At 41.9% G+C, this 12,533-nt stretch overlaps 1 protein-coding gene across 2 annotated transcripts in view; it reads left to right on the top strand.

Moving 5' to 3' along the window:
• Window positions 1-12,533, top strand: part of LOC144824860 (retinol dehydrogenase 7-like) — a 322,966-nt gene that overhangs the window by 115,772 nt on the left and 194,661 nt on the right. For both annotated transcript variants that reach the window (XM_078683842.1, XM_078683843.1), the window contains one exon: window positions 1,236-1,274. In XM_078683842.1, coding sequence (XP_078539968.1) covers window positions 1,236-1,274 — 39 coding nt within the window. The remainder of the gene's footprint in view (window positions 1-1,235; window positions 1,275-12,533) is intronic.

Genomic DNA, 12,533 nt, shown 5'->3' with positions numbered 1-12,533 from the left:
CACCAAATATGTTAACTGGACTCTGCATTCCTGTATCCCACATTTTCCAGTAATGGAGGGACGGTCCACTCTGCTGGGTTGTAAGCTTGGTACTATACTAATATTTGCATTATGCCATTACATATGGTGCTTGCAGCATCCTAAGTGTCATTCTTACCAGAGTAACATTACCTTCTGCCTGAAGCTGTTTGTTTTCCCAAAGGATTGTCTACACCGTGCACCAGAGTGAGCAGGTTCATTCTAAGGAATTGGGGTCCCTCAGCCTCACCTATTTTGGGGCCCCCTGTTACGAACACTTTGAATTGATTGTCTACCTTCAGCTCATTCACACCCTTTTTGGTCTGTTCACAGGCAGTGCCATCTTAAGATTAATTGGGCCGGCCACAAACAATCCTAACAACCACTGTTTAGACAACTTAGACTTAATAAGTGGTACAATTTTCACATCCCTAAGATGAAATTCCTTGTGTTGATTCTTGGGTAAAGGAGAAGGACTCCAATTTCAAGAGCCCACCCACTTACAAAATTACAACCACAGATTGTCAAACATAAGAGACAGAATTGAACATCAGCAAACTGGAAAAGAACAAAGGTATTAAAACCCCAAATCCATATTTGCATAAGTAACTGGTACTGAGTATGTGTTGACTGGCTGACAATTTTGGCGAAATTTGGTTTAAAGTTTTGGAAAATAATGAGTGTGAAATGGTCCTGTGAAGCATTAAATGCGACAATTCATCCTTGGACAGTCGTCTCTATCACAAACACACAAGTAAACTCATCTAGGCATGCACACACAAACACTCTCTCACAAACATACAAGTACAAGCACACACACACTCACTCAAGCACACACATTCTCTCTCACAAACATAAAACTACAAGCATGTACACACAAACTCACCCAAACACACACACACACTCTCTTTCTCACTAACACACAAGTACAAGCACAGTAGCACACACTCACAAACTAGCACAAGCAAACTCTCTCTCTCTCTCTCTCTCTCTCTCTCTCTCTCTCTCCCCCTCCCCCCCTCTCGCTTTCTCTCTTTCTCTATTTGCCCATTCTGTGCCCCCAGAAACTTCTCAGTCCAATCAATTGCGTAAAAACAAAACAACAGCTTATTCTGGCCGTATTCAGATTCTAGGGCATTGTATTTTGAAACCATAGTGTACAATATTACGCCTCAGATACTGCAATGTAATGATTACTGTCATTTTTTTCCCCGAAGGACACCGACGACGAAAATGTCTTTGAGAGAGGTATGGAGGTAAGTCAATATAATAGATGCATATCGCAACATAATTATGAATAAGCATAACAGTTGACGCATGTTGTTTAAAAGAAAATATATATTAAAGTAAAATAACGCGTTCTACAGTGAAGACATTCCTGTATTCACATTCAGTATGTGAATTTGTGAGACATGACACCAACTCCAGCAAGGGCAGAACTAGAGGGCTTATTTACAAGCTCCCTGCGTCGGTGCGTCACTTCTAATATGGGAAAAAGTGACGTACTGGTGGCGCAAGGGGCTTGTAAATAAGCCACTAGGGGCCCATAGGACAAGCCAGGCAACCTCACATGATGCAGATGCAGGAAGGCCTGAACCCAGAATTCTCAAACTGGGAGGGCCATGAAAACAACTGAGTGGGCCATGAAGATGCATGGGGGAAGCAGGCAAAAGTCAACAAAGTTGTACTGACTACATGGAAGGGGGGCATTGCTGTGCCCTCTATATAAAACAGCGCCCCACAGAGAGCCATCAAACTACTGACTGATGGTACTACTTGAATTTGAAGTTATTACATGAACTAGAAACGTGGGTTGCACATCTTTCAAAAGGCTTCCTTGAATGGTACATCACACAAAATGTTAGCACTGTCTATGGTCGCTAACATGTTAATGCTGGGGAACGACTGTATGCTTGCTTCTTGGACTTTGAAACAACGTGGCAGATTTGCAAGCCCCTTGAAACACTTTTACGCCACTGGTGCATCACTTTCGTGATGCAGCGGTACCGCAAACAATGCGCCACGTTGCGACACATTTACAACGTCACACATCTAGGGAGATGTGTCACATTGTAAAGCCCTGCGTTCCATTATACCTGCATCAGGTATAATGTATGCAGGGTGGGCGTTTCGTCGCAAGAAAACCTTGTAAAAGTGAGTCACTTCTACGACGCCACTGCGTCAAAACCATACGCCTGCTTGAAGCAGGCGTTAGGAGTGGCGCAGCACAATAGGAATACGCATTCCTGGGCATTGCTGGAATTGCGACGTGTTTGCAACACGACTCCAGCAATGCGTTACCTTTACGCCAACAGATGCGTGATGCCACAGTGTAAATGCAACTAATCCATGCTGGCGCAAGGTTTTTTTTTGCGTGAGGCAATTAAACTGACGCATCAAGTCAAGTCTAGTCAGAGGAACTTATTAAGTCTCATGGCGCATGCAAAGACTTCATATAGGCTAGCAGTCAGAAATGGACAACATTATTGATGCTCAAATAACCACGTTTTTAGTTCCTTCCGAAAAAGCTTGTAATCCAAGATGGAAAGAAGATGAGACAGGAGCTTATTCCAAAAGGTCAGGGGCAAGAAAAGAAAAAGAACGACTACCATTTCTTACAATGCGAATTCGTTGCGGGGTGAGGAGATGTTTTGTACTGGATCTTAAAAGTCTACCTGGCTGATACCAGTTTAGTTTTTTTAGCTAAGTAACTAGGTCCGGTTCCGTGTATGCTCTTGTGGGTAAGGCATAGTATTTTAAAACAACTTCTTTTTTACCAGGAGCCAGTGCAAAATCCTCAGACTAGGAGCTGATGGAGATCTTGATGGAAGATTCAAAATGAGTCTGGCAACCGTATTCTGCAAGATCTGAAGTTTTGCATGTAGATCTTCATTTATGGAGGCTAGTAAGGCATTCCCATAATCCAGACGACTTACAATCAGTCCCTGTACTAATTGTTTCCTGGATTCAATTGGGATCCACTTAAAGATTTTGCGTAATTTCTGCAGAATCCCATAGCAAGTGCCTATTGCAAGATTTACATGATTTTTCATTGACAACTTATTGTTACTCCGAGATTGCGCACTGCTTGTTTAGGAGATGGGCATGGGCCCAAGACTTGGGGCCACCAATCATTAGACCAGTAGTCCTCGGCCCTGCCAAATTGGATGACCTCGGTCTTACTACCGTTGAGCCGTAAATTGTTATTTACCATCCAGTTGTTGATGTGGATCATACAATTTTTAAAGCGGATCATTGTGTCTGTAGGGTCAGGACCAAACGTGATTAACAGCTGAGTGTCATCAGCTTATGACACTGCCTCAAAGCCATAGGAACTGATTACCCTGAGGTGTAACATAGAGGATGAAAAGCATTGGGCTCAGGATGGAGCCCTGAGGCACTCCAATGCTTACCAATCTACTACGTGAGGCCAGGGTATCTATTTGTACTGTAGTTGTATGGTTCATTAGATCATTCTTGAACCAGCCTAGGGACTTTCCCCTGACTCCCATCTCCTAGAGCCGTTGTTCTAAAATTCTGTGAAAGATGGTGTTGGAGACGGCTGACAGATCCAAAAGGGCCAGCATGGCTGATTCCCTGTTGTCCAGTGCCAGCCTAATATTATCAACCACCTCTACTACTGCTGTTTCGGTACTATGTGCCGCCGTGATCCCTGATTGTGATGGGTCGAGAAGTCCGTGGTTTTCCAAGTGGGCGGTAAGCTGTTTATTGACCAGGGATTCAAGTACCTTCCCAAAGTATGGCAGCAGCGAGATAGGACGGTAGTTGCCAGGGACCTTTGGATCTGAAGTGGGCTTTTTTACAATTGGCTTTACTTGCACTGCTTTCCATCTAGTGGGGACCGTGGCCTGATCTAGAGGCATATTAAATATCTATGTCAGTTTAGTTATGAGAAGAGGGGCTATGTTTGTGCAGGAACAGGGTGGAAGAGGGTCTGGTGGGTAGCCTGATTTGATCTTGACAAGGGCAGAGACTTCTTCCTGAGTAACTGGTCTGAATTCCGATAATAAAGGCAAAGTGAGATGCCTGTTAATGACCAGATGGGAGTCTACATTATTAATGTCATGATGAGGGAAAGACCTATATATAGTTTTAATCTTTTCATCAAATAAGGAGGACAATGTGTCTACCCATTCTTGAGTGGGGGTATGGATGTGCTGGTCAGTATAGGGAGTGGTAAACTCCTTCAATATTTTATAGAGCTCTTTATTGGAGTTTACGGCATTGTTGATCCAATTAGTCAGGTACAGCTGTTTAGCCGGTTTTATGTTATTTAAATAGATACGATGAATCTGATTATATTTTGTACAATCATCATTTGTCTCAGTTTTCCTCCAATAACGTTCGGCAGTCCTGCTGGACAATTTGTCAATTTTTAATGCTGAAGTTAACCAAGGAGGCGCTTTGGCCTTGACCTTAACCCATGACAAAGGTGCCAAGTGATTGCGTCTTCGAAAGCTGTTGCTACCTGGTCTATATTTTCTGGATGTACGTTGTTACAATGCATGCTTTTACCAGGCATGCTGTTACAACGCAAGTTTTACAACGTAAGCCTTTACAACGCATTGCTTTGGGGGGTGCTGGATAGTCAATAGTTTAATTTACTATTCCAACTCCAGTCCCCGTGGATAGTAGGGAAGGTGTTGGATAGTAAATTAAAACTATTCCCTATCCTAAAGCGCCCCCCAGTGCAATGCGTTGTAATGGTTTTCGTTGTAAAACCTGCGTTGTAAAAGCACTGCGTGGTAAAAATTGCATGGTAAAGGATGTTTCCCATATTTTCTGTGTGGGAAACAGACTGGTAGTTAAAGTGAGCTGAGAATGCTGCTTGAGTGACTCTACGCCATGGCCTGACACAGGTAAAGTCTTTGTTAGGATGGTTGTTTAAAGTATCAATGGGAATACAGAATTTTAATAGATTGTGGTCAGACCAGAATAGTGGTAAAGATTGCTCTACTCTAACTTTAGTTGAATTAGTGAATAGCACGTGCAAAGTGTGCCCGGCCTGATGAGTGGGTCCCACCAACTTCTGGACCAGACACAATGTCTCCTGAGTAGTTACCAACTGATTGGTATCAGGGTCCGAAGATAACTCTGCATGGTAGTTAAAATCACCAATAAGGATAAAGTTATCTGCAGCTAATACATGTGGGGCGATTTGTTCGAGTAACTGATTTACAAAGTAGTTTTTTTGACCTGGGGGTCTGTATACTAGGGCCCCTCTCCATGTTCCGGTCGATTGAATTACGATTTTAAAAATAAGTATTTCCGCTTTTTCAGTGATACAAGAGTCTAGCGGAATGATTTCAAATTCTTCTTTGGAGGCCACTGCTACCCCCCTACCCCTGCCTCCCCGCCTTTGCTAACAACTCTATCTAGTCTGGTTATGTGATATTGAGATGGAAATGCGATAGCTACATCAGGGGAAGCATCTCTGCTAACGCTTTATCCCATAGGAGCTATATTAATAAGCAGTTGCAACAAGGCTGTATGCTCACCCATAACTTGATCAGAAGGGGCGCATGCCTGCACAAAATTAATGCTGACAGGCGTTTTCCTCTTTCCATGGGTGCAAACATGGAAAAAGGAATAAACAAAGAGAAATAAAGTTATTTCTTCCCCTTACGCTTCACCTTGAGAGGTGTAAAGTTTTGGCGCATCCCCAGGTTTACATGTTCTTGTGAATCTGTAGAAGCATCAAAATCTATTGGTGTCGCATGGGAACACGCTACGTAACACCGCAGTGATTTGTGCTGCCTTGCCTTATTACATATCTATGAGGCCTTTCAGTGCTATGCAAGTGGCTTTGCGTGGCCTCGTAGGTATGATTTCATGGTTTGCCCTGCCGAAGTGTTACACGAAGGGACTCTACAGAGGTGCATGGGGGTCATAAATAAGCTCCATAGTGATTAGTGTTGTGGTTAATATCATTGTAAAAAATATTGATGTAGAAAATATTGTTGTATGTAATATCATTTGTGTTAAGTAGTATGTCATGTATTGTAGTGTGTTTGATTCTATATGATTATTCATTTATTTTTTCATGTTTGTAGTAAGATAGTTTATTAGTTATGAAATTGTTGAAATTTGTACTTTTAGTTGTATGACTGTAAATAATGGTTTTGTACTTTTTTTTAGCAGTGGGATGTTATTTTAATGATATGCAAATTATTATTGTATATTTTCTAAATGTATTTTGTTAAATTTTTAGTTATAAGATATTTTATTAAAAAAATAATGAAAACATATTAATGGTATTAAATGAAAAAAAATATTTAAATGATAAAATAGTAAAAAAAAAATTTATATAACAGTTTATTCACTAAAGTGATATAAACTGAATTTTTCTATATAAAGTTTTATACTTTATTATCTTTGTGTAAAATTAATGTAAATATTACAAATATTCTAGTATTTTTTTATATAAATTGTTAAATTCATATTAAAATATATTGCTTGATTTTTTTCAAATACAACATTGGTGCTATATAAATTTGGATAACAATTTTATCTCATTGTTCAAAGTTAGGAATTGGAGAAAATATTTTGAACATATTCATTATTGATCGTTTTTTATATGTTGATTTTTAAATATGAATATATGTTTGTAGTTTTTGTTAGTGTGTTTTTAGATTAAATATTAGTTTATTTTGTAGTTTAAAACTTGTATGTTAGTATGGCCTATTGATTGTGTTTATAAAATGTTGAATTTGTAATACTGTGTTTAAAATGTTTTAGATTGCAGTGGAAATAGTACATTTCACCATATTAAGCATCCAACATCTTCTTCAAATAGCCTTCGATTGTAGTAGGGATAGTAATTTTCACCCCTTTAGTGTCGAACAACTTCTCCCATTATGGTTAGATTGGAGTAGGAATAGTAAATGTAACTCCTTTAGTGTCCAAGACCTTCCCCCAGTATGGCTAGAATGGAGTGGGAGTAGCAAATATAATCCCTTTAATGTCCAACACCTTCTTCAAATTAGTATAGGTTGGAGTGGGAATAGCAAATGTTACCCTTTCAGGGCCTAATTATCACCTTACAGCAGAGCAGTGGCGCAGCGGTGCAAACCGCCTCGCCACTGCTCTGCCGAAGCTCACCGCCACCCCCAGCCGATTACTACTTTACAGAGGTCTGGTAGGCAGGTGGTGTGGGAGTTCCCCCTGCAGTGCCCTTTAAAAGGCAGCAGTGCCTTTTAAAAAGGCACAGCAATAGGAACTCCTCACAAGGTTCCTGCACGGCATAAACTCAAAAATCCATGCTGTGCAGGATCCTATGTGCATGCCCTGAGGGGAGCACGTGTTATGCCCCCCTGTGTGCATCCACATATGCTTGAGGCACAGGGGGACCCTGCATGGCCGCCTTTGTTTCCAGGCTTTTCATGGCGGTAGAACCGCAATGAAAAGCCTGGCTGAGAGGCAACTTCTAATATCCTTGGCGGGACCGTGGCAGTGTCACTAAGCATATTGCTGCCTCTGACATAGGAGTGGCTATTCCCTGTCAGAGCTGGTGGACCTATTGCCCAAATCATAATCAGGCAGTCGGACTGCCGGTGCGGCGGTGGCAAATCCCCCACTGACGCTCCACCATGTGTCTAGCAGTCCGTGGACCGCCAGACTTGCAATATGACTCATAGGGGCCGATTATGATCGCGGACGGACTTGAGTCCGTCCGCGACCCCTGAGCAGGAGGGAACGTCCACAAGGGCTGCGGCGTTCCCTCCGAGCAGATTAGGATGTGACCGCCAGAGTGGGGGTCACATCCTCTATCTTTAACATTGCGGCTGGTGCAGCTTCAAGCTGCACCCGCCGCAAGGTTAAAAATGCATGCATCGCATTTGCATGCACAAAGCGGCAGGCACCGAGCGGTGCCTGCTGCTTTGTGCACGCAAATGCAGGGGGGTACCATAGGTACCCCCCATGTGCACCTCCCACCCCCCCTTTACCCAGGGGGCCCGCAACATGCCCCCAAAGTCAAAGTCCGTATGCTTTTCCATGGCGGAGAAGCCGCAGCGGAAAAGCATGACTTTTACACCATCCTAATATGGCTGGCGGTATCTGATAGACACCGCCAGCCATGTTAGAGCTTTTTAAAGCTGCGGACAGGATTCCAGACCCACCAGCCATCCTAATATGGCGGTGGGTCTTTGGAGGCTCCGCGGCGGTTTTCCCGCATCCTCCGGGCCGGCGGTGGCTTCCGCCGGCCCGGAGGATGCGGGAAAACCGCAATCATAATCGGCCCCTTAGTGTCTAATACCTTCCCTAAATTGGTATAGGTTGGAGTGGGAATAGTAAATGACACCCTTTTTAATTTCCAATGCCTTCCCCACATTGGTTTAAATTGTAGAGGGAATAGTGAATGTTACCCCTTTATTTTCCACCACTTTCTCCAAATTGGTTTAGATTGGAGTGGGAAGAGCATTTTGTACCGCTGTAGTGTCCCAAACCTTCTTCAAACTGGTAAAACTTGGACTAGGAATAGTAAATGTTACCCTTTTAGTGTCCAACACCTTCCACAAATTGGTAAAGATTAGATTGGAAATAGTAAATGACACCCTGTTACTGTTCAACACTTTCTCCAAATATGTTTAGATTAGTGTGGACATAGTAGATGTTACCCTTTTAATGCCCAACTCTGTCTCAAATTGGTTTAGATTGGAGTGGAATAGCATTTTCCCCCTTTAGTGTCCCATACCTTCTTCAAATTGTTATAGATTGGAGTGTGAATATCAATCAATCAATCAAAAGTCATTTATACAGTGCACAGCCACTTCAATAGAGGTGTTCCAGTGCTGGAAGCGAGACTAAAGAAAGGGCCAGGTATAAGTCCTTCATAAAACCCCATTCTGTCTCAATCAGTCGAAGATGGATAGACAGTGAGTTCCAAAGTTTAGCCGTCCTTACCAAGAAGGACCTGCCACCTTGTCGAGTTTTGACATATCTTGGGATGCAAAGCAGTCACAGATGATTGGATCTGAGGGTCCGCTCCGGTTGGTATACGCTGAGGCTCTGATTGAGATAACATGGGCCAATGCCCCTAAGGCTCTGAAAGCCACAGTTAGAGCCTTAAACTCTATCCTCCTGACCACAGGGAGCCAGTGTAGCTGCCTCAAATGTGGAGAAATATGGTTCCGGAAGGGAACCCGTGAAATTATCCTCGCCGCCGCAATCTAAATTATTTGCTATCTGTGAATCAGACAAGCTGGAAGCCCCTAGTATAGACTGTTGGCATAATCCAACTGAGAGGTCACCAGAATGTGGACAGTGATCTTGCAGCTCTCCTCCAGTAGATACGTATGAGTTTCCTGATAGATCCTAACTTCAAGAAACAAGATGAAGAGATCTGCTGGATTTGTGGAATAAAAGTAACCCTGGGCAAAGCACTACGCTACGCTTGAGTAGTTTGTGAAGTTTCCGCTACTTCACACTACGTGAATTGCACGTAGCACAGTGCAAACACGCGTAGCATAGCGTAGTGCATTACCCAGGGTGTTTGCTTGCGCGCGGTCCTCAACGTCAAGTTGGCGACCGCGAGCAAGCAAAATGACATCCTAGCGAGACTTTTTCCTCGTTAGCGATCGCGAGCTTGGAAAATAAACCACTGGCCAGATTCTCAACGTGGGGAGGTTAGGTTTCTCATTGCGAGTGGTCGCGTATGCTCGCGACCGCTAGCGATGAGAAACTACCAGTCCGCGTTGAGAAAGCTGCCGCTCGAGTAAAAATCTACTCGAGCTGCAAAAAACTCCAGCTCGCACTGTGCAAGATGCTGTTTTCAATGATTGCACAGTGCCGGATGCTTGTCCGCACTGTGCAATCATTGAAAACAGAATCTTGCACAGTGCAAACAGGCTACTACGCCGTTTGCATAATGCTACACGTAGCTCGCGTAGTGCAAAGTGCACTTCGCGTAGCGCTGCTTCTCGAACTACGCCCAGGGTTAAATAAAAGAGAGATCATTATCCAACATGATTCTCAGATTACTCGCGGACGCAGCCAGGACTGGTGGCGGTTTCAGCTCAGCAGGACACCAAAGATGGGATGGGGGAGATGAATCCTGACTAAAGAACAGTCTTATCTGCATTAAGTTTTAGATAATTACCATTCATCCATTAGAAATATCTTTCAGGCACTCCTTAAACTTATGGAAGGCCGCAATGGAGTGTCCTCTAAAGGAAAACACCAGCTGCCTTTCATTCACATAGGAAAGTACCTTCACATCCCATGATTCAATGAGGGTGGCCAAATGGAATAGCAATTGTTAACACTTTTAGAGTCTTACAACTTTCCTAAATTGGTGTAGGTTGGAGTCGGAATAGTAAGTGACTATTTAATTTTATAATTTCCGTCCAAAACCCTTTGTTTTAAGTGTAATTGTATGCAGTAGAAATAGTTTGTTATTTCATTAGTGTTGTTGGTTTTTACAAATATAATTAAAAAAATGGTAAGTTGTGTATTTGTAAGCAATACTATCATTAACTACTTTTTTAAGGATAAAGACATGTAACACATTTTACTCATTTTATTTATGTTTTCAATGTTTATTGAATGTACATTTTTACTTTGTTAAATATACATACTTCAACGTAAAAATAAACATTCATGCATACTTCCATAAGTATGTATAAATGTATTACTTTTTGCTCCAGGTAGGACTGGCTTGATTAGACATGCTAATATACCCAATATGCCACATTTTGTTCACAGAGTTTTCTCTTTACTATATTCCAGGCATAAAACTTCTCTGGGCCTCCTAGAGACAGTCATTGGCCATTTTGCTTGACCACGGGGTATTGGGGTGGCAGCGAGTAAAATTCACATGATTTGCCTTTAAATAACATACATTAGGACTCACAATTGGAGTGGCACCGGTGAGGACCTGTTGATACTATTCTCCTCATTGATATAAACAGGACACTACATGTGTCATTTGAGTCAAATATGTGATAGGAAAACATTGGCTGATTTGTTTAGCTGCATATTCTCACTCCTCCCTGATGTACTTTTGTGTAATTATCAGCAGACTTTTCTGCTTCATTTTCGACCTGAGTACCACACGGACAAAGGACTTCACATTGTTTTACAGGTATATATAACACAGATTGGTCGGACATTGTCACAGGGATTCACAAATGATCTCGGGTGTTTCTGCACATTGGTTATCTCAGGCTCCCAAATTTCTTAGAGCTGCACCATAGGTTCTGTTTTAATTTGATGGACACTGGCACTATGTCACAATTAGCACTTATAACACAGTGGACACAGCATGAGTCTTTTACTGTATGCTCTCTCTTCTGAAACGGTTGGGCAGAATTTCCACTTTTCACACGTGTTTCTTTCCTTCCTTTTTCATGGCTGAGCCACCTTTCTTTTGCATCCCGACTGTAGTAAAACTCTACAGAGGTTTCTTGGTATTTCTTTGTTGTCATCCATAGTTATAATAATGTGAGCTTTCTATGTATAGAATTTGCAGCCTAAAGAAAGCCTTGTGGTTAAAAAAAGGCGGTGGCTGCCATTTCACAGATATGGTGTACATAATACGAAGACTTGGAGAAAAAAGTGAAAAAAATATCCCATGCTCATTTGTACTGCTGATACATCTTTGAACTGTGTGTTTATAAGAATTGTTCAGACTTAATTGTGTGCTTTGGTACCTTCTTCTCTAAATATATACAATATGATATGCTTTTGACTATTATTTTTAAGTAATCTCCTCCTTTGTTATTTATGAAGAGCTTGATTTAAATTGTAGCATGTTGTACATTCTTTTGGTTTGTTTGTTAAGTTTAGGGGCAGTTTTGCTAACAAATGCTCCAGTCGTAGTTGTTGGTAGCTTTTCTCTTTTTATAATGCTTCTGTAAATTTATAGAGTGTCGGTTGGTTCTGCCTAGTGTGGAGTGGAAGACATTGTGCTATCCTTCTACAGTGTTGTTTGCTTTAGCTTCCTGTGACAAGGTGCTGTAATAGTCATTCCACCATGGCATTTGGAATTTGGGTTGGCATCTGTGTCTGGGCAATGCGGTCTGACAACCCAAGTATCTTCAAAATAATCCATTAGGGGGCTTAGTTTGTCCTCATTTTGTTGGTTGAAAGGGATGCCTATTAGTAAACTGTAGTGGTTAGCTACCTCTGTGCCAGGGACATAGGCAAGTGCTATCATTGCTTTTAATTTCAAAAGCAAATTTGCTGTTTGCAGAATATTTTACACTCAGAGAAGGTTGTGGGAGGTGTCTAAACATGCTTTGATTGAAATAATAGTAACAGCCTTGTATGGCTGTGTGGGGGTAAATTGTTCAAATGTTTGAATCATGGTTTGCCCAAAGTGTATGATTATGTTTTGGTGGAGGCAATTATTTGTTTTATGTTTAGTGTGATTTAAGAGGTTGTAGTAAGTCCAGCTTTGCTTGTTTGGCAGTGGGGCATAAATAAAAGATATTTGAGGTTTGATATTCACCATGCATGGTGTATGGAAATTATCATTTACCATGCAGTGCCTT

Source organism: Lissotriton helveticus, chromosome 3_1 (assembly GCF_964261635.1).
Source record: "Lissotriton helveticus chromosome 3_1, aLisHel1.1, whole genome shotgun sequence".
Taxonomy (NCBI): Eukaryota; Metazoa; Chordata; class Amphibia; order Caudata; family Salamandridae; genus Lissotriton; species Lissotriton helveticus.
Note: the sequence above shows the minus strand (reverse complement) of the source record. Positions and strands in the feature narration are given on the sequence as shown.